General features: G+C 41.2%; 1 protein-coding gene across 1 annotated transcript in view; it reads right to left on the bottom strand.

Moving 5' to 3' along the window:
• The window catches only part of NME7 (NME/NM23 family member 7), a 1,612,386-nt gene that overhangs the window by 737,540 nt on the left and 851,801 nt on the right, over positions 1 to 23,045 (bottom strand). Inside the window, exon 6 of the mRNA XM_044071838.1 lies at positions 7,572 to 7,779. Within this exon, the coding sequence (XP_043927773.1) occupies positions 7,572 to 7,779 (208 nt within the window). The remainder of the gene's footprint in view (positions 1 to 7,571; positions 7,780 to 23,045) is intronic.

Here is a 23,045-nt window from a genome sequence, read left to right as displayed (position 1 = left end):
ACTGCAAAGCTGAAGGATGCTCTCCCTCTGGAAATTAGATCCAACTTGTAATGGTTAATGAAAGTATAGGATGAAGCCCAAGTGGCTGCTGAACAAAGTCGTCCAAGGAGACTCTGGAGCAAAAGGCAGCAGAAGTAGAGATCGATCGGGTAGAATGAGCGTGGACTCTTTCAGGTTCAGGTCTACCAGAACTCTTATATGCAAGAAGCATAGATTGGGAAATCCATCTGGACAATGTAACTTTTGATACTGGTTTTCCTGAAGAGGGTCTTGCAAAGGATACAAAGAGTTGCTCAGATTGCCTATGTTCAGCGGTCCTGTGCAAGTAGAATCTCAATTGCCTATTTACGTGCAGAGAATGTAATTTGTATTCACCCTTGTTTTGATAATTTGGAAAGAAAACTGGTAAATTCATGGATTGATTAATATTGGGCTCAGAAGCAACTTTGGGTAGAAAGGAGGGATTGGTCCTGAGAGAAACGCTATCTTTATGGAAGACCAAGTACAGTGGTTTGGCGCAAAGGGCTTGAAGTTCCAAAACCCTTCTAGCCGAAGTGATAGCAATAAGAAAGGCCGTCTTCCAAGATAAGTATTTCAGATCCACCGAGGCTGTGCGTTCAAACGGAGGGCCGGTCAAGGACTGGAGAACAAGAGTTAAATCCCATGGAGGGACTGCGTCTTTCACCAGAGGTCTTAAGAGGAAGGTGCCTTTTAAGAAAGTCTTACATAATTTGGAAGATGCTAAGGAAATGAGGTCACTTCCCACACGATAATGGGAAATTGCAGCTAACTGGACTTCGACCGTGGAAGAGCTAGCACCTTGGTCGAATAAGGTCGACAAAAATTCTAACACCGCTGGGATGGGAGCTGTAAAAGGATCCAAATTTCTATGCTCCGCCCAAATAGTAAAGCATTTCCATTTGCTGTTATAAACCTTTCTCGTAGAAGGTTTATGAGCGGCCACTAAAATAGCCTTAACAGGGGACGAGATACCGGGAGTCCTAAATATTACTGGAACTGGATCAGCCAAGCAGTGAGCTTGAGGTTGTTCAGGTTCGGAGTTGATAAACCCAATGGGCAAGAGATCAGATCCGGGGGGGGATCTAGAATCCATGGAGGATTCACTAGATGAGACCATAGACATGGGAACCATGTTTGACAAGGCCAGAATGGGGCTATGAGGATTACTCTGCTCCCCAACAGTTGGTCTTTCTGCAAGAATTTTAGCATTAGAGGAAGAGGGGGATAAGCATAAAGTAGACCGGATGGCCAAACATGCACCAGAGTGTCTCTGGGGGATTTCCCTGGTGGGGGAATTAGAGTGAAGTAGTCGCTGCACTTTGCGTTCAAAGGAGAAGCGAAGAGATCGCAGCAAGGTTGACCCCACTTGAGGAATATTTTCTTTGCTATTCTGGGGTTCAAAGACCACTCGTACGGTGAGAGGATGGTTTCACTCAGCCTGTCTGCTAAGATGTTCAACCGACCCGGAATATGCGTCGCTATGAGAAAGCGGTTGGTGGAGATCACCCATTCCCAAACTCTCATGGCCTCTTGACAAAGTGGGTAGGATCTGGTTCCCCCATTTGTTGATATACCAGACCACTGACATGTTCTGTTTGAATTGCAACTGCCCCTAAGGGAAGAAGGGCTTGGAGTGCTTGCAACGCCAAAAGCACCGCTCTCATCTCTAGGACATTGATATGCAATAAGGTCTCTGAATGGGTCCATGTGCCTTGGACGGTTCTGCCCATACAGTGCCCCCCCACCCTAGGCAAGAAGCATCCGTGGTCACCATGGTTAAAGGAGGGGACATAGAAAAGGGGTGCCCTATCTGGAGGTCCGGTGATTGAAGCCACCAGAGCAGGGAATTCCTGCAGGCCCTGCTGAGGGGGATAGGTGCACTCAGCAGGCATAGCAGGATGGACCACTGAACCTGCAAGGTCCACTGTAGTACTCACATGTTCAAGCGCACTAAAGGTAGCAGATTGATCGTGGCCGCCATGGAAGAAGCCGAGGATTGTAAAAGGGCCAGTACGTGGAGCTTCAGGATACGAATCCGGTCTGGAGTTAAGAAGACTCTCAATAGGTTTGTGTCTAATCTGGCTCCTATGAAGTCTAAGATCTGGGTTGGATGAAGGGAAGATTTGTTGAGGTTGATTGTGATTCCCAGCCGAGAGGCCAGGTGGAGGAAGTAATCTCTGGCTGAACATAGCAGATGCCTGTTGGTGGTGGTCAGGAGCCAGTCGTCCAGGTAGGGAAAAGACCTGTATACCCTGGAGTCTCAGGTGGGCCGCTACTACTGCCAAAACTTTGGTGAACACCCTGGGGGCTGTGGTGAGACCAAAGGGGAGGGCCCTGAACTGGTAGTGACTGGCTCCTAGCCGGAAGCAGAGAAACCTTCTGGACCGTCTGTCCATCAATATGTGGTAGTACGCATCCTTGAGGTCTATCGAGCACATCCAGTCATTCTCCTGCACGAGGGGGAGAATGGATTGAATGGTGACCATCCGGAACTTTTCTTTGGCCACTGACAGGTTTAGTAAGGACAGGTCGAGGATTGGCCTTAAGTCCCCTGTCTTTTTTGGCACCAGAAAGAACCTGGAGTAGAAGCCCGATCCGGACTGGTCTAGGGGGACGCGCTGGATAGCTCTTTTTTCTAGCAGCTGCTTTATTTCTGCAACTGCTGCCTCCCTTTGATTGAGTGGGACATCGGGGAGGCTCCGGGGTCTGGGCGGGGGATTCAGAAAGGGGATTTTGTAACCTCTGGATATGATTTGAAGCACCCAGCGATCTGTTGTAATGGACTCCCAAACTGCTAGGTGCCTCGAGAAATGGCCCCAGACTGCCTCCAGAGTGGAACAGTCGGGTAACCCTTCAGGGCTGCTGTGCAGGCTAATCTGAAAAGGGTTCTCTCGACCCGAAATTTTTCGGTCCCCCTCTGCCTCTGGGCTGGCATCCACCTTGTCCTCCTCTGCTTCTGAAGGATGAGGGGTCCGGAGCGAAATGGGACTGTTGTGACTTCCGGAACTACATCTTCTTCTGTCCCCTTTGGTTCCTGGAGAAGGACCTCTGGGGAGCAGAGAAGCGGACTCCGACAGCAGACAATGTCTTCCCGTCTTTCTCACTCTGGACCAGCGTGTCGCGGACGGTCTTGCCAAAAAGCAAAGAACCGTCAAAAGGGGCATTTGCGAAGGACGCCTTGAAGGGTTCCACAAAGTCGCAGAGGTGGAGCCAAGCGTGTCGTCTCAAAACAACGCCCGCTCCACTAGCTCTAGCGGCTCCTTCCATAGCATGGGAGAAGAGCCGCATAGAAGTGTTTGAGATGGACTTGAGAGTGGCCATGAGAACACCTTCTTGTCCTCAGTCGACATGGACTCTGGGGGCGACCCGGCGTATTCCTTGATGAGATCCTGCTGGAGTCGTATGACGTGTGCCATATAGTTCAGCGACCTCACCGCGAAGGTAGCTGAAGCGAACATCCGCTTCCCCAGGTGGTCCATCGTCCGAGACTCCTTGGGAGGATGGACTGAGGAACTCTCCTGGGCTAGTTCCCTCTTGGTGGCAGCCGCCACCAACATGGCATCTGCAGGAGCACCCTTGCTCCATACCACTCTATCAGTGGGGGGGGGGCTAAGGATTTTATCCGGCCTCTTTGGAATGGGCTCGACAGTGCCCGGTTCTTTCCATGCCCTGGCAGTGATGAGATCTACCAGGGGATCGGGGGGAGGGGACACCCAAGAGGTAGATGGGCCTGCGTCAAACGCCTCCAGGAACACAGACTCATCCAAGGAAGGCTTTTGGGCTGACCACCCCCCTCTAATTCAAAGCATTTCCATAATATCTCCGAAGGAGATGTCCTCGGGGGGGGGGTGACCTTGGGGAACCTTCCCCTTCCTCTAGGTCCGTGTCTTCTGTCAAAGACTCATGTGAGTCCAAGTGCCTCCTCTTGCATATACGTTTGTGAGGAACCTCCTCGTGGGGGCTGTCCGAAGAGGCCTCACCAACCACATCTTGTTCCTCTAAGGGAACCACCTGGGACGTAGGTGCAGGCTGTCCCTGGGGCCGGGTGATGGAAGGTAGGCCCGTCTGAGAGAGAATGCAGGGTTGATCCGTAGTCAGAGCCTGGTGCCTGGAATCCCTCGACAATACCCTCTCCACTACATCGAACGCCGAGGGAGAAATGCTCTCTCTAGGATCCGAGAGCAGCCCCCTCGGATCCGATGTGTGGATCGGGGCCGGCGCCGAAGCAATCAGATTCGAAGGGCCAGTATGCCCCAACCAAGACAGAGCCGAAGACACACTGAACCTTCCAGATCCGAAGCTCAGCTCTTGGCTCCTAGAGCTCGGATCCAAAAAGGGACCCGACAAACTCGAGGGTGCGGTCGGAGCCGAAGTACGAAGCACTATCGGCGCCGAACCTCCTCTGGCTCCTATGCAACCCGGATCTGAAGGCTCTGAACCCCAAAAATGGGTCGGAGAAGGAGCAATCTAGGTGAAAAAGGGGGTCGAGCTCCCCTCCCGGAGGGGGGGGGGAGGCATGAGCACTCCCATCTGCAGCTGGGCCTGGAGGAACCTACGCATCATCCGGTCCATGTCTGCATCGGACAAGCTTCGGGTGGACCTAGAGGAGGCCACCGAGGCGGGCCGGGAGTGCCACCTCGATGACCTTGAAGGTGATCGGGTCTCCTCCTCTGGCTCCGAGGAGAAGTGAGGTGAATGGAGCCGGGAAGGAAAAGGCCCGGAAAACCTGGGAGAAGCAGCTTGTTTAGCCGGCGGAGCCGAGGAGGAAGACTCAGCCCGCCGCTTGTGGTGTCTTTCCTTCTTCTCCTCCTGCCTAGCATCCCTCTCCTCCTGGCCTAAGGTGGGAGGTTGAGTCCCAGCCAGTGGAGCAGGGGTGGAAGGGGGCACTGCCGCGGCCGCAGCAGTTGCCACCAAGGGAGAGGAGGTTGAAGCCGAATCCGGGGGCAAAAGTCCCGCCAGAATCAGCTTCGATCTCCTGTCCTTTAGAGCCCTGGGGTTGAAGGCTGCACAAATAGTGCAGCCTGAGGAAAGGTGGTCAACCCCAAGGCAAATAACACAACGAGTGTGGCCGTCCGCCGGGGATAGCTTATGGCCACACTCGGTGCATTTAGAAAAAAAAGGTTTTTGGGGCCTCAGACATAGTTAAACTAAAAAAACAACACAAGGCCCAACACACATGCCTTCACACACACGGGGAGGAATGAACTGCACTAAAAATTAACCAGATAAGAATATTAAAACTAAAGAGTTTTTAATACAAGGGCAACACACAAAACAACAAGCAATCTTACACTACAGAAAAATTAGAAAAGCAATATTTTTCTCACAGAACGACTAACTCCCACGCCTGGAACTCATTCAAAGCTGTTGAGTCAACTGCGGCAAATGAGATCTGAGGTCAGAGATGGATGGCAGGGGATTATGGGTAAGGGGAGGAGCTTGGAGCTCAGATCTTAGCGAAGCTGCCGGCTCGGATCCGATATGGATCTGATACCCACAGGTTGATGAACAAATGAAGTTAACTACTTCAGATCAGACATTTGGCTAAGGTACTGACAAATCTATTTGACATGGGTGTTGATTATCAGAGATGGTTCCAATATATGCAAGCTGAAGTTTTCAAATTTCATTTTTTCATTTTCTTCCTTCACAGTTTTTATAATTATACAAATCATTAAATGTATTAGTTAGTTACATGAAAATATGCTGAATTTAGTAAATTAAATTTTCATTAAAAAAAAAAAAAAACCTTTCACTGGCAATAAGCTTGCTGATTGCAATGGGGGAGAAGTTAGATTTTAGGGAAAAAAATTCAGATTCTACAGAGGAGGTACTGGTTTATCTGGGTCCTCAGGCATGGGATCATTTTAAGAAACTACAGCTGTCAAATGGAGGCAAACAAGATGATACAGCTAAAACATGACCTCAACTGAGGCACAGGAAAGGCCTGTCAATCAGCCTGAAAAGGGTCTTCTTCCCAGTCCACCTACCCAGTCAACACGTGAGCTAGAGAAGGGTTTGTTGAACAAATGCCACTTTAGGCTGCAAGCATGCTTTCGGCATCAAAAAGAACATGGTCCACTTTGCTAGGTAAGAATTCTTAGTGTTTGGTTTCCTGGCCTCCTTGGCACTGTGCATGACTTTTAGGGTTGTGAAGACCTCACTGGGTATTAAGGTGTTATCTTCTACTCTGCTAGGTTGAAGTGCTTTAGGTTTGGATGTATCAGGGCTCAAAAAAGTAATCTCTGTGGTATCCCCGAAGTCTCAAAACAACCCACTTAAGTGTAGTGGGTCCAAAAACAAAACAGGTTTCAGCAAGTAATCAAGGTAAATGTCTGTAGCTTCAGTAAGGGAACCTCCACTTGATATCACCAGTTTATAGGGTGGGTCTTCTCTTTTCTTGTGTGGCTTTGGTATTCCAAAAAAGTAAGGTAAACGTGGGCATGGGCTCCACAAATAATTATAAAGATTTTCAGTGATAAGTTTTTCTTCCCATAATGTGGTGAGATTAGTGTTCCATAAATCATATGCTTAACACAGGGAGAAAGAAAAGCATTGCTTGAGATAAGCAATGATTAATCCAGGCGTGTAATGAAGGCAGACAAGGGAGGAGGTATACTTGTGACTGATACCACTAGCTACAACCAAAAGATAGAGGACATGCTGGAGGATAACAGATTTTATGAGTTATTTACCATGAATGACATAAAAAGATTTTCGACTGGAAACAGACTGCCTGCTTTGCTTGGATTACGTCTGAATACTTAGTAATGCTGTACAATTATATATTTTCTATTATTTTTTTTTGTTTTGTTTTGACTTAAGACTAGTTTAAGTTCGCTACTTCTACTACTGTTGTCTGATCTGATTAACATACAGTGGTTAACTAGAAATATATGGACTGAAAATCTTCCACACAGAGAAGTTTCTTACACTGTTTTGATGTTTCAGGTCTCCTAACGTTTGAGAAAGAAGACTGCATGAGATGGGAAGAATAGTGATTCTCTCCATTTGCCAACTACCAACTTTTACAGCCTTCAGTCAGATTATAACTAAAGCAAAAAAAGTTAATGCAAATGTAGTGGTTTCATCACTTAGTCATTGTCCTTGCTACTTAGTTTTCTGTTATGGGTTCTTTTACCCCTGGAGGGCAGCATTCATTGGAGCATATACTGTTTGTAAACTGTATTAAGTATTATGTTCTAACAATTTCTGTTACGATTTGCATATTATTGCTTTTCCTTCGTTAGTTCTACTGGTGCGTAGTTTATACTTTTTTATTATGTGATCATTGAAAAGGGGCCTAGTGGATCAGTGTAACTACTTGAAATAAAATAAAATGAAATAAAATAAAATAATAATGACATAAAGTTTATATACAAGTATAAAGTGACGGTTTCATACTCAGCTTTTATCCTCTGCATGAGTAACTCAAAATTTTAACATGCTTGGAGTCATTTTCACATGACGTTTTGAAATATTTTGATATCTTAAAGGCAATATGCAGAAAGTTGTATACATTGTTAAAAAAATCCAGCTACCATACTTACTCGTGCTGCTGAAGCAACAGAATCTGAACCATGAGCAGCATTCTTGGTACCGTCAGTGCCATACTGTGCTCGGATGGTCTCTGGAGCTTCACTGCGAGCTTTACTGGTGTCAGTGGGGCCCAGGAGTTTTCTCCATGCAGATACTGCATTGTCTCCAAGGATTTCCATAGCAACAACAGGGCCACTTGTCATAAATTGAATGAGGTTACTATAAAGCAAAAGTGAATTTAATTTAAACAATTATGTACTAATATGCCATATAACAAGAAACGACACATTTAGTATATACTATACAACAAAAATGTGTATTTATTTATTTATAAATTTGTTAACCAGGGTTGAAACACTGATCCATATGGCCCATTTTCAGGTTTAACCTGGGTGTGCATTTACACACAAAACAAAAGTAAAATGAAAAATATATACAATTACAGCTGAGCAAATGATAGATGCAGAAATGCATTAACAGAGAAAAGAGTGTACAAAACTGTCTTGAGGAGCAATGTGCCTTATACACGAATACATATAATACCAGTATAAACAACTTAAGAGTAAAGATGTGTGTAAGAGAAACTATGACACATGCATCTAGAAATGGAACTCGTAGTACTCGCACCTGCCAGCCACTCTTTGCAACCAGAAAGCATCTTCAGTAAATCAAGAACAAGAATGAAAATATGGAAATACCATTGGTAGCAAAGTAATATACTTGGCCACCCAGCTCACCTGCTGGATGGAGTGAATATGCCTGACCCATGTAAGACAGTCCCCTTTACAGTTCACCTGACAGAGTAAAACCACATATATTAAATTAAACTGAAGGTAATCTTTGATGGATGCTATAGAGCGATTGAATTTGAAGCTGTAAAGCCAACTGAGTTGAAAGAGCCAGAGGTACATTAGGCAAACAGGAAGACTACGTCAGAAGACAGGGAAGGACATCTGTAAAGGGAGCAACATGGCCCCAAAGACTACAGCAACCAAACCTTTTAAGAGCAGACAAAGGAAGCACTGGAAGCAAGCTACTCTTCAAAGCAGCAGACAAAACTAAAACTGCAGCCTGAATCAATAAGTGGAACATCCATTCATGTGGCAGCATTCTTGGGAGAGAGGGTTACTATCATTCTTCCCAATTCCTGACCCCTGCAATGAATACAGAGAAGGATGGCCTTTTCAGGAAATGGAAGCATCCACTCATGAGAAATAGAAAGAGCGGAGGGGTGAAAGGGCACTCCCACCTGGCATAGCTATCAATTTATTTTATTTATTTATCTCATTTTACATTTGTTAACCGGGAAATTCTGACTGGACCAGGTCCATTTTCAGCGGAGGCCCGGGGAGAAAAGCTCCAGCATCAAGTTATACAAATACAGTACATCCAGCATAATACACAAAACAGGTTAATTCATGTATGCTGAGCATAGTAATATAACAAGAAATCAATAAAACACGCCAGGTAAAAGAAGATATAGAACCTAGGTAAAAGACAATGTCAGTTACAGTACATCCAGCATAATATACAAAACAGGTTTTATCATATATGCTGAGCATAATAATATAACAAGAAATTAATAAAACACTCAAGGTAAAAGAAGATATAGAACATGGGTAAAAAGACAATGTCAGTTATACATTGGTAAGAGAAGAAAATATATCAAGTAAGCTTCTACAGTTAAAAGTACCCTTTCAGATGACCAAGCCTACAGAGGATCAGAGATCCAGCATGTGATCAGAGAGGAGTTTGGGGAGTTAATAATAGTATTGGCAGGGTTATGTGATACAAGGGCATAACCAGGTACTTAGAAGGTGCGATTTGAGGGAGTTTTTGAATATGGATGTGGAGGTGGCAGTGGACACTGATAGGGGAAGAGAGTTCCAATTTATGGCAACGGTGTGGGAGTAGAGCGCTTTCCCTGCATTATTGTTAGCCTTGGTGATGGAGAGGAGAGATTTTTCTCTGGATCTTAGGTACCGGTTTGCAGTATAGACAGTAAGTAGGTTGGATAATGAGGGTTTTTTTTCAGGATATTTGAGAATATTTTAGGCTGTGCCCAGCTGGTGATAGTTAAGTAGCTGTGGTAGCCCAAGCCACTTTAGTTCTTTTAGTGCAGCACAGTGATGGATTCTATAGGCTGAGTTAGTAGCAAACTTGGCTGTTTTATTGTAGCATGATCCTAGTTTGCCTAGGTCACATTGTCTGATTTGGGTAAAGATTGGTGCTGCGTATAATAGAGTTAAGAGGAGGTGGCTTTGTGCAAGAGTGACTCTTGCTTTTTGTGAGAGAAAGGACTTATGCCTGTATAGGGAGCCTAGTTTTTTGTGTACTAGTTTTATGGTATGTGAGATGTGAACATCAAAGTGGAGATTATTGTCTATTTCAATGCCTAGAAGTCTGGTGTGGTTAGAAGGGGAGATGGTGGTGCCGTCCCTAGATGTTATGGTAAAGGAGAGTTTTTTTGTATCTATTAGGGGTAAATAGTAGCAGTTTTGTCTTTTTGGATGTAGAATTAGTTGGATACCTGATATCCATTTTTCTACTGAGTTAAAGGTATCTTGAGTGAGTATATGCAGGGTGGTGGGAGATGAGGAGGAGCAGATCAGGGTTGAATCATCCGTATATTCTATGAGTGCGGCATGTTGTGTAAAGCTATTGAGGTTACTTGTGAAAATAGAGAACAATAGCATGCCCGGTATAGAGCCCTGTGGGTCTCCTATAGTGGTTGGAAGTTGTGCAGACAGAGTTCCTTTCCACTGGACTGATTGTTGCCTGTCAGACAGGTAACTTCTGAACCAGGCTATAGTAGAGGAGATGAAGGATAATGATGTTAGTGAGTCTAGTAGAATGGAGTGGGAGACCATATCAAATGTTTTTGAGAGGTCTAGGAAAATGGCTGATACATATTTGTTATCATTCCTGTGTAGGTTTATATGATTAGTGAAGGATAGAAGGCTGTGGTAGTGCTGTGATGTGGATGGAAACTGTGTTGTGTGGTAGATAGTACATTGTATGTGTTAAGAAATGTCATCACTTGCAAGTGGATGCATTTCTCAAGAATTTTGGATAAGGGGCAAAGGATAAATGCAAAGAAACATAAAAACAGCAGCAAGGCAGGAAGGATAAAGTATAAAATCTTTACTAGCACAAATATCCAAAGCGCTTTTCGTCAAGCTTCTCGTCAAGCCCAATGCTGGGGCAAAGGATGGCAATAGGTCGGCAGTTGGAGAATTCATAAGAATTACCTCCTTTATGGAGAGGAATGATCTGAGACACTTTCCAGAGTTTGGGTGTGTAGCATTCTAGTATGGAATGGTTAATTAGCATGGAGACAGGATATGATAGGGAGTCACTAGCCATTTTTAGGTATGCAGCAGGTATGTTATCAGCTGCCAGTGTGGTTAGCTTTAGTTTTAGGAGTTTTTTTTTGCTAGTTGAGGTGGGCACTGGTGATAGGCTGAAAGAAGGGGTGATGTGGGATAGGTTAGGTTGTGATTGAGGTAGACTGTTTTTGGTTATTTGACTGGACAGGGCTAAGATGGACTTAGTAAAATGGTTATTAAATTGAGAAGCTATGTCTAAGGTATTGTTAGTAGAGCTGGGTGCTGGAGTAGTGGTTTTGCCTGGCTTTAGTAGGGAGTTACTGGCATGCCAGAATTTTTGTGGATCATTTGAATATTTCCTTTGGGCGCTAAGAAAATAGTTGTTTGTTTATTTTGGATTCAGCCTTGGCCTTGTTTCTAAGCTGTTGATAGTATTGCTTGGAGCTAGGGGTTTTGTCAGTTTTCCAGATTTTCCAGGCTTTATCTCTAGCTTTTAGCAACGCTCTGGTGTCCCAATTTAGCCAGGGTGCGTAGTTGGCTTTAATTCTGATCTTTCTGCTTGGAGCTAGACTGTTAAGGATGTTCGAGAAGGTAGTACTGAAGTAGTCTACTGCCTGGTCTAACCCAAGTGTTCGCAGTGGTTCCCAGTTGCAGTGGCTTAGGACAGTATTTAGGTATTGTGGGGTAAGGTTATGATAATCTCGTATGAATTTGTAGACTACTGGTTTGGGGTGATTGGAGTGTTTGTGGAGTAGGTAGGTGGGGAGATGATCATTTAGGTAATCTGGGAGACAGCCTACTGTATAGTTTTGTTTGGGATAGTTGGTTACTGTCCAGTCCAGTATGGATTCTTTCTTTGTTTTCTCATCTATTCTAGCTGGTTCCTCAATTAATTGAGAGAACCCATATAGATTGCTATGTGTAGAGGGACTGCTGGAGTTACAGGCTGCCCAGTCAGTGTTAAGGTCTCCTAGTAGGATTGTTTCCTGAGGTAGATTGTCCTTTGTCCAATGTAAAATGTCTTCCATTATGAGTGAGTTGCTTCCTGGAGGTATGTAACAACATATTATCTTGAGCTTCTTGGTGTTTCTTATGGATAAGAGAGAAAATAGGACTTCAGCATTTTGAAAAGTGACTGGTGTGGTGTGCAGGAGCTGGAAGTTAAGGGTGTTTTTACAGAGAATGGCTACTCCTCCTCCTCCTTTCCTGTTTGTTCTATCAGATCTAAGTGTATTACACCCTGGGGGGAGAAAGTCTTCATCTTTGATACTGGGTTTAAGCCAGGTTTCTGTAATGGCGAGTACATCAGGGTTGTAGTGGGCTATGAATGCATGTAGGTCTGTTAGCTTGTTGATAATACTTCTTATGTTGAGATTTGGGATCAGCAGGTCAGATTTTTGTCTGGCTGCGAGGGGACCTGGATTTGGGTGAATGTCACCAGAGGTTAGCGGAGTTTGTAGGAGTGTCAGTATGTGTTTTTTTAATATTAATTGTTTGTGAGCTTGGTCTACGAGAGTTTTTCTTAGTTTGGTGAGATGGTGTCATTTTTGTTAGTGAGTAATAATGTAGTTGTAAGATTTATGATTGTGGAGCAGATGTAAAAGTGTGAGTGGGTTTGAGAGGGTGGGCTAGTGTGGGTAGTATGATAGGAGTAGTTGTGCAGCAGAAGGTCTGTTTGTAAGGAAGTTAGGAAGGTTAGCAACAGTAGAGCTAGTGATAGGGATGTGAGTGTGGGTAACATGATACTACTTTGAGTGAGTAGTACAACTAGGATTCCTGGTTGGTTGTGTGTGAGGGTAGAGGTGTGTTGTCTGGGAATGTGTTGTTGGGAGTGGGATCAGTGTGGGATGTAATTGGATTGGCGGGTGAGGGGAGGTAGCATGAGTGGGTTGGGCTAGTTGTTAGGGAATTACGGGTTGGACTACTGGTTAGGTGATTAGGAGTTAGAATAAAAGTAGAAGTAGTGGGGGCGGGTGAAAATTGGGGGCAGGGAGGGGAGCGGAGCAAGCCCGAGCGCAGCAGGCTAACACTGACTCCAAGTGTTTCTTTAGGCTTTGGTAAGTATGTAGTGTTAGCTTACATGGTTATATGTTAAACTTGAATTTTAACTGTATTTTAAACTGTATGTTTTCACTAAGTTATAGACTATGTTATGGGCGCAGAGTATAATTTTCGGGCATTCTTAAAAAGATATAAAATTAAAGCTGGGGTTAGTTACAGAAGAAACAAGATAGGAAATGAAATGTTATTTTATAGATTCGAGTATTTCTCAAAAGAAATTTGACTTTAGTTTGGGGGGGGGGGCACTAATCGGAGAGCATTATACAGCTGTTTATTCCTGGTGATGTACTCATCAGTACAGAGGTTTGATTAAGGAACTATACAGCAGAACTGTACTAATACACCCACTAGCATTTTTTTTAAGTTAATGCAGGTAAGGTATTTTGCTGTCTAGACACTTGAAAGTTAAGCACCTACATTAGTGTTTAGTTTGTTTAGTTGCAGGACAAGTGTCTGTGGGTGCCCAGTGATCAAGAGAGAAGTTTGTAATTTCCACTGCTTGATAGGGGGCAGAGACCTGCTTGACCTGAAGGATGGTTTGGATTACTGAAAGAAAAATAGAAGAAAAATGTAAGAGAGCATTAGGTAAAGGTAGCACATACTGTGTGACCAGTCAGATTGGACTTGGTTTAGCAATAGTCAGTAACAAAAACATCAGGTAATGGTCATTCCTGCTTCAGCACCTGATAACATCATTTTTTTTTCTTATGGCAACATACAAAAATAAAATGTAAATATATGAAGCAGTTCTTTACTAAATTAAGCAAGATACACTTTCAATATATTTAAAAACTAGTCAATGCAGTTAGACAGAGCAGTGAAATGCAACATGTGAAATAGCCCTTCTGGCTCTATAAAACTAAACAAGGAAAACAGAACATATCTAGGTGCATATGTGACAGCAGGTCATTAAGCAGAATTATCTAAAGGCATCCTGCAGTGTTAAAAAAAATAACAGAAACAGATAGTATAAGCTGTTGTACTAAAGAATTATGTATTAAACCACAATGTACAGCATACCTTGAATGCAAAAACTTACAGGAGGATGATTACACACCAGGGGAGACAAACAGCTGCTGTGGGATTTGAAACAAACAAAAAAAACAAAATGGCATCCTAGGTTTAAATTATCTCAGGCTTCTCGTAAAAAAGTCCCTGACTTTTCCTCAAAATTTTGTTTTGTTCTGTCATGTCCTGTCATTCAAAAATTTGACGGTTTTGAAAATAAAAAATTAGTAATTAATGAAATCTCAAAACAGCCTTAATTAAATTACACACTTTGAATTCTTCAGAAACTATAACATAAATCCAACTATGCTAATGGCCTTCCAACTGAAAAATTACTAGAAATAAAAAGTGCCCCTGACTTTTGGACTTTTTCCCTTTACTATTTGTAACTTTCTACTTGACTGCTGCCTTAAAAGGTTGAATACTATGTCGGCAGGTCTTGAAGCACTAGTAGAAGTGGTGGATTGTCAGAAAAATATGTATCAACTGTTAGAAAGACATATATGCAGACATATATAAGCTGTGTGGTCAGGCATATATAAATGTGCTCAAATCTATATGAAGAGCAAAGGTTGAAAAATAGTATGATATGTAATGCATTTAATTCTGTTTTACTAGAATAATAGTAGAAATAAACTCGCATATTATTGCTTGAAGCATAAGCTGCAGTGTGATTAGAAACTTGGCCTTGGCAGCTCGGCTGGCTCATTTCTGTCAGTGAAAGATTATTTTGCAAAGTTAGAAAATAATGAATCTGTGTGCATGTGTATCTTTTCCTGCTTCCACCAGAAGAACGGCCTTGTGCGCACTATCAGAGATAATGTCCAGCTGGTGAACAAGAAAGAGACAAAGGGAAGTATTAAAGAAGACATGCACCCATTGTATTCGAACTAATCTAAGAGCCTTGAATTGGCTACATCCTCGGAAGGACATTGTGACCGACCAGGTGCTTTGCAAGGCTGTAATATTCTCATGGGAAAAAGATTTTTGAAACGCACCATCTCAGCACTTTTTCATAAGTTACTATGATGTAAAGACCCTGTCACCGACCACGTCAGTGAGGTGGGCAAAAGCTGATAGTAAAACCTATAAAATGTAATATGTTTCACTAATAAAACTAGACAAAATTCTGTACAAGTTTGTGTATGGTTTTTTGCCTCCTAATGTACATTAGAGTAGTTGTAAATTAGATACTTGAGTCTCCTGCATTACTGTTTGTTATTGACTGACATTGTTTTTAAATGCCAGATGACAAAATGGTTCTTCTTAAAGTGAAAAGACCTCCGACTGAATTGTTGTGTGTAAAGAGGCTGTCCACTTTCTGATCTGTGGCTGAAAAGCGGAAGACTGGGCCCCAAGGAAAAAAAGACAGTCAAAGCGGGAGGCTCAGGTAAGAAGAATTTCCCTCTTTGTCTTTGTTTTAGATCAGGGACCAGGTTACACTGTGCTATTGCTAAGGTTTGTGATAGCAGGGAGAGAGAGTCAAGTATTGTATCTTGAGTCATAGATCAGGGAATAACAAAGCAAAGTAAACAGTCATTCTAGACACTACTGTGGATATGGGGAAATAAGATACCACGTGGTACAAGAGAAGGGTTACGTAACAGTCTTTTAAGACATGGGAAATCAGTGCACTAAGAGATCACGAGATCCGCCCCTAACGGATAATGTGAAGCATATGCAATTACAGTAAGCAGATAATGTGAGATATTTTGCAAAATGTGTTAACAACTATAAATTTGATAGTAAACTAGATAAACTTTCACTAGTTAAACTCCTTAAACAAGCTTTAATCTGATGCAGGGCGTCAGGCAAAAGAAAAACAGCACCAACTAGGCATACCTCAAGCACATAGGTGGATTGAGGAAGCAAATTGTAAAAAAACAGAAGCTTAAAAATTCTGAAACATTTTTAGACAACAGAGTGAAAGGTCTAACAGACAGAATCTCTGAAAAATGAAAACTTAGAGCAGACTGGACTTGCATTAATTAATGCATACAACAGGAAAATGAGACAGTAGATGGATATTATGCTAGATTATTAAAATGCTTAAAACAACAATTAAAAAAATACATTTTAAAAGGTTGCATTGCCTCTGTTAGTAGTTTTATTACAAGGCATATGATAAATCACTGAACAAGCAGGCTGCAAGCCTTACTTGAGTATGCTAGACGTACTGAAAGACACTTTAATAGTAAAAAGAAAAAAGGCACAAGTCTTCACTGCTGAAGACGGAGTTGAAGTATTTGTATTACAGTCAGGTAAAAGGGGCATCTAGCTAGGGACTATAAACAAAATAAGAAAGCAATGACAGAAGATAAAGGAGATGTGGACTGACTATATGATAGTGATAATAACCAAAAATCATCAGGAAAGGTTAATAAACAAAAAGAAAATGTGAATGTAGTAGAGGGAATAGAGAAAGTACAAACAGATGTAGAGGATAAAAATGAAAATAAAATTTTAGATTTAGCATTGTTGAGCCTGGAGCTCTACCTAGCAAATACAAAACCAGAAGTAACACTTCTGGTGGAGGGAAGAAAGGTCAAATTCCTGTGTGACTCAGGAGAGTCACGGACTTTGATACACCCCTCCAAGTTACCAAAACATTCTGAATCACCTGATTATATATTAGTAAAAGCAGCAAATGGACAGCTATACAGGGAACCACTTTCCCATAATATAGCAATAACTGACCCTGTTTCAGGTATGACTCAGAAAAGTAAAATTGTAGTTTCTGCAAAATATCCAGTAAACTTACTGGGAAGAGACCTTGTGCAGATATTTGGCATAGCAGTAGTTCCTACCATGCAGGGTATGGAAGCACAAAGACAAATGGATGCTCTTGTGGTGTGATCAGAGGGTGAAGCCTATTATTGGTACAGCCAGGACCTAGTTATGATTGGTCCAGGGGCAGTAACCAAAGAACTGATAAACGTAGCCATCAGTAAGGTACCCTCCCTTGACACTGATCAGCAGCACTTGTTACATTGTACTCCATACTACTGTAGCACACCAGGACCTGATAAGGAATATAAGTAAGAATCCTGCTGACAAATTAATATTACAAACTTTATGCTGGGATACTGAGGGAAACAGTGTAGTAAGCTGTTCATTACCTCAGGAGTTCATGAGATTGTATAAGTCCAATAGACTGCCACATGTCAGCTTGACAAAAAACAAAAGTGTTAAATGGGCAGACTTAGAAAAAAAAAAAGGTAACAAAATGAAAAAACAGACTGATTTAGAAATGTCAGGACAAGGGATATAAAAACAAAACTGAATTGGTTGACACAGACACATACAGCTGTACACTTGCAATCTAGTAAGGACAGCTGATTAGCATTTTATTAAAAGAAAAAGAAGAGGCCTTGTGTAAAATTCCAACAACTCTGTGGTCAACAGGCAAGTTAAATGTAGGGCTTATTCAAGCAGCAGGACCAGTTACAATTACCCCAAAGTCAGCTTTTAGACCACAGAAAAGACAATACATTTTGGAAAAGAATGCAAAAGTAAAAATTAAGCCTATAATAAGCAGCATTACTCAAAAGGAGTACTGGTAGAATCTCCTGATTCACCATGTGATACACCCTATTTCCTGTTAAAAAAAGCAAACGGGGAATGGCAGATGGTACAAGATTTATAAGCTGTAAATAATGCAGTAATACCTAGAGCACCCACGGTGCCAGACCCACATACCTTGTTAAATGATTTAAAGCCACAACAGAAGTATTTTACTGTGGTAAATATAAGCAATGCTTTCTTTTCAATACCTGTACATCCTGATAGTCAATATTGGTTTACATTTACATTTCAGGGTAAAAGGTATACATATACTCGACTACCACAGGGATATTGTGAGAGCCCAATAATATTTGCACAAAAATGGCTAGCAACCTGGCAGGGTCTACCCCACCAGAAAGTAGTCAAATTTTACTTTATGTAAATGACATCTTGCTAGCAGCACCCAGCAGCAGTGCAGGGTAAATACAGTAGCATTGTTAAAATTTTTATTAATACAAGGACACAAAGTAAACAAAAGTAAGTTACAAACTTTGGGAAAAAAACACAGGTTAGATACCTGGGATATGTGATATTCAATAAAGGTAAAATACTAGATAGTGGGAAAGAGAAAAGAGAAAAAAAAAACAGCAATTTTGCAAGCACCCAAACCAACAACTAAAAAAGAAATAATGTCTTTCTTAGGTACAACTAATTTTTGTTAAAGCTGGGTACCAAATTATTTTACGATGGAAAACAAAAGCAGAAATGGCTTTCTGCAGGTTGAAGCAGTTAATAGCTTCTTCATTAGTTTTAAGACTTCCAAGTTATCACAAACGTTTTTTTTTTTAGACCATAGATTGTAAGCAATGGTACATGACATCAGTATTAAAGCAACAACATGGGGATAAGCAATGCCCCATAAGCTTACTATTCATCACAGTTAGACCCAGTGGTGCAACCTTTGCCTCACTGTGTACAAGCAGTAGTTGCAGCAGCAATGGCAGTGCAGGCTTCAGCCTCAGTGGTGTTATTCCACCCTCTCACATTGAGAATGCCTCATGCAGTTGCAATAATTCTGCTACAAGAAAAAGTTGCATACCTTTCTCCTGCTAGACATCTTTCATGTATGACCATACTGCTGAGTCAACCTCATATAAACAGTTAGCTTTACCTAGACAAGATCTTACAAATATGCCCTTGGATGATGCTGAGGTGACATATTACGTGGATGGCTCATGCAGAAGGGGTCCTACAGGGAAAAATCTGGTGGGGTATGCAGTAGTTACAGACACTAAAAATCTAAAAGCACAAACTTTGCCACACAACTTGTATGCTCAAGCAGCAGAACTGGTAGTTTTGACAGGAGCATGTATTTTAGTAAAAGGCAAAAAAGTAAACATATATACTGATAATCAGTATGCTTTTTCTACAGTGCATGTGTTTGCACAACAATAAAGAAAATAGAGGGATGATTACATCCAGTAAAAAACCTATTAATCATGCTTAATTTATTTAGGAGCTATTAGAATCTATTCAGTTGCCTACCAAAGTAGCTATTTGTAAATGTGTAGCTCATACAAAACAACAGGATAAGATTTCAAAGGTAATGCACGAGCTGATGCAGCTGCAAAGCAAGCAGCCTCAGACTCAGAAACTTTATTTTAAATGAAAAATTACAACCCTTTGAGATTTTAGATTTAGACATGTTAAAACAATGCAAATGCTTACTACAAAAGCAGAAAAACAAAACTGGGTAAAACAAGGTGCAATTTTTGAGAATGGACTGTACATTTCCAAAGGGAAAAAAAAAAATATTGCCGTCTAATTTATTTAGATATGCAGCTTTGTTGGGCCATGGGCTGCGCCATGTCTCAACACGGGCGATGGTACAGTTAGTAAATAAAATATTCCAAACATATGGATACATAAATTATACAATAAAATTTTGTGCAGCTTGTCATACTTGTAACAAGCACCATGCACAAGGAGCATTTAAAACAAGCAAGGAGTTTCCCTACACCACCATATCCATTCCATACTATTTGTATGGACTTCATAGAGTTGAATAAATGTGAAGAAAAGAAATACTGTTTAGTGATCATAGATATGTTTTCAAAATGGGTAGAAGCTTTTCCAACCAGGAATCGGATGCAGCAACAGTGGCAAAGGCCCTAGTAAAGGAAATAATTCCTAGATTTGGCATACCGGAAAGAATCTATAGTGGCAATGGGACACATTTTGTCAATCAGACAATTCAACAACTTGGGAGATTTTTGGGATTTCCTTAAGGAATAACTGTGCTTACGACCCACAGTCAGCGGGACTGGTGGAGAGGTACAATGGGATATTAAGCAAACAAGTTAAGGAAGTTGATGAGTGAGACTCAGAAGAATTGGATTTGCTGTTTACCTCTAGCATTGCTGAGCATGAAAACAGTAACAAATGTAAAGGGTTTGATCCCCTTTGAAGTAGTATTTGGAAGGGCATATTATGTGCCTCAGTAAAAAGCTCTCATGCCTGCAGAGCTGGAGGCTGACAGTTCACTAGCTAATTATATAAAGAAACTGTTAATAAATAAATCTGTTTTGCAGTTTAACTCTTTTTCAGACAAAAGAACTTTCAGCTGAATAAGAACTTTGTGACTGATACACAAGGGCAAAATGGCCAAGAGTAAAGCAAACAAAAAGCAGAGCAACCCAAGAACTATTGCATGATTATTTTCTTTGGCAGTGCATTTATTGACTAAATATGACAATTTTTCTCTTATTGTGGTTTTTCTCTGCACTCAACCACACGAGTAAAAGTGAGAAGACGTGATAAACTGTTTATAGACTGGCATCCAAACTTTAACACATACCTGGCCATGAAGCAAGTGTATACAAAAACTATGCACATTTCAAATTGCTGAGTTTGTACAGCTATACCAACAACATATAAGAGACTGTTAATGTCCACTGTCCCTCTGGGAATAAAATGAGACTTGGGAAAGTTTTTTTTATACACAGAAACTGTGAGATCACAGGACAAAATTGCTTTATTTTTACCTGTCACACAAAAAGGAGTTGTATGTTTCTACAAAGTAATACCCTCCAGGTGGGCTGGAGTAATGGTAATATAACAATGTCTTATAAATGTTACATTAAAGTCAAAAGTGGGGGTACTGTTTGTGATACTAACCATGATTCATATCTGAGTTCAATGAAAACTACATTAAATGCAGTATGTGACAATCCAGTCTTAACTAAGCAATTGTCTATTAAGAATAGAAAAATGTTTCATGCAGGGATAACACGTATTAGTACCAAAGTAATGATTTTATTTGTGGGGAAAAAGGCATATAAATGGTTACCTGAGAATTGGTCCGCAGTTGTTTTTGGGTTATCTGGTTTCAGCAATAAGACATACTGCAGAATTACCTTTGGGTAAGATACAACGTAAGGAAAACAGCTCGAGAATCTGAAGGTCCAGTGAAAAAAACCTGTGAATCCAGTTGGTAAAATCAAAGCTGGTTGAAAAGGCCATAATTCAGTGAAAGACAAAAGTAAATTGACTCATATGAACTTGGGCAACAGTGTTATATCCAGGGCAGGAATACCACCAGCCTATGGAGCAGTCAAATCGATCTGGGAGCTGAGGAAGCTGTCAAGAAGTCATGAGCAATGCAACTTTTTCCACCCTAGAATTGGTGACTAATGAACTGAATGCAATAAAACTGTTGTGCTACAAAATCGAATGGCTCTTTACTTCACCCTAGCGGCAAGAGGTGGTACACGAAGAAAAATGCTGTGCGTACATTCCAGACAACCAACATGAAATCAATGACCACCTAGAGGTAATTCAGCAAGTATCAGCAATGACTGAACCAGGCCCAAACCCACTGACGGACTTTTTCCAGAATCTGTTTGGGGGGGGTGGGGTTCCATCCTATTAAACATTTAATTGCTATTTGTGTGGGTATACTCCTAATAGGAGCATGTGTTTACTGTGAAATTCCCTGCATGAAAAGATTAATCAAAAATTTGTTGATATATCTGTTACTGAAACTTTTTACCAAAGTGTTAAAATTGAAAGATTAATTTCAGATGATGCTTTTTCTGAAATATAAAACCAATGACTAGCTTAGCTGAAAGTCCTCAAAGGGAAAAAGCTAAGAAATGAAATCATATTGTTCATGTTTCTAATAGAATAAAATGCATTAACAGGAGGGAGAATGTCAGAAAAATATGTATCAACTGTTAGAAAGACATATATGCAGACATATATAAGCTGTGTGGTCAGGCATATATAAATGTGCTCAAATCTATATGAAGAGCAAAGGTTGAAAAATAGTATGATATGTAATGCATTTAATTCTGTTTTACTAGAATAATAGTAGAAATAAACTCGCATATTATTGCTTGAAGCATAAGCTGCAGTGTGATTAGAAACTTGGCCTTGGCAGCTCGGCTGGCTCATTTCTGTCAGTGAAAGATTATTTTGCAAAGTTAGAAAATAATGAATCTGTGTGCATGTGTATCTTTTCCTGCTTCCACCAGAAGAACGGCCTTGTGCACTATCAGAGATAATGTCCAGCTGGTGAACAAGAAAGAGACAAAGGGAAGTATTAAAGAAGACATGCACCCATTGTATTCGAACTAATCTAAGAGCCTTGAATTGGCTACATCCTCGGAAGGACATTGTGACCGACCAGGTGCTTTGCAAGGCTGTAATATTCTCATGGGAAAAAGATTTTTGAAAAGCACCATCTCAGCACTTTTTCATAAGTTACTATGATGTAAAGACCCTGTCACTGACCACGTCAGTGAGGTGGGCAAAAGCTGATAGTAAAACCTATAAAATGTAATATGTTTCACTAATAAAACTAGACAAAATTCTGTACAAGTTTGTGTATGGTTTTTTGCCTCCTAATGTACATTAGAGTAGTTGTAAATTAGATACTTGAGTCTCCTGCATTACTGTTTGTTATTGACTGACATTGTTTTTAAATGCCAGATGATTTTTACAGTCTGACTTTAACAAATTTATTTAACATGGATCTTCTAGGAACGAAAACTACTCCCACATTAATCTTTGGGCTATATGACCCAAATAGTCTATGATATGCAAGCTGATCAAGAAATTCAGGATTAAAAAAAAATTTGGAAATAAATTTATGAGGAAAAATGGCAGACCTCATGGTGGTGGAATGGGGTAGCAGCCAGTCACTGCTAAAGATTCTTCCTTCCCTCTATCCAGACCCTGAGGTGGAAAAAGCTAGAGCACTGGTGTCCAGAATAACCTTGCTACCTACCAAAATTAAATGAGGAGGTTACATGGTACCACTACTTTTTTATTAACAGAACAGAATACAAACTGTATTAACATGTTTATAAATTTACGTGGATTATACATTACACATCTCTTCTTTGTTACTATCAGTGCCAACATTAAATAAATTGTTGAATTCCTGCTTTCCCTCAAGTTGCTGTGGAGTTCGAACTTAAAAAAAAAAAAAAAAAAAAAAAAACAACTACCAGCCGCCATTATTTTATGCTCACTAAGCAGTGCTTTTTGCTGTTTAGTGAGTATAAAATAAATAAAACA

Source organism: Protopterus annectens, chromosome 5.part0 (genome assembly GCF_019279795.1).
Source record: "Protopterus annectens isolate FY-2018-M chromosome 5.part0, PAN1.0, whole genome shotgun sequence".
NCBI classification, from domain to species: Eukaryota; Metazoa; Chordata; order Ceratodontiformes; family Protopteridae; genus Protopterus; species Protopterus annectens.
This window is presented reverse-complemented; position numbering and strand designations above follow the sequence as displayed.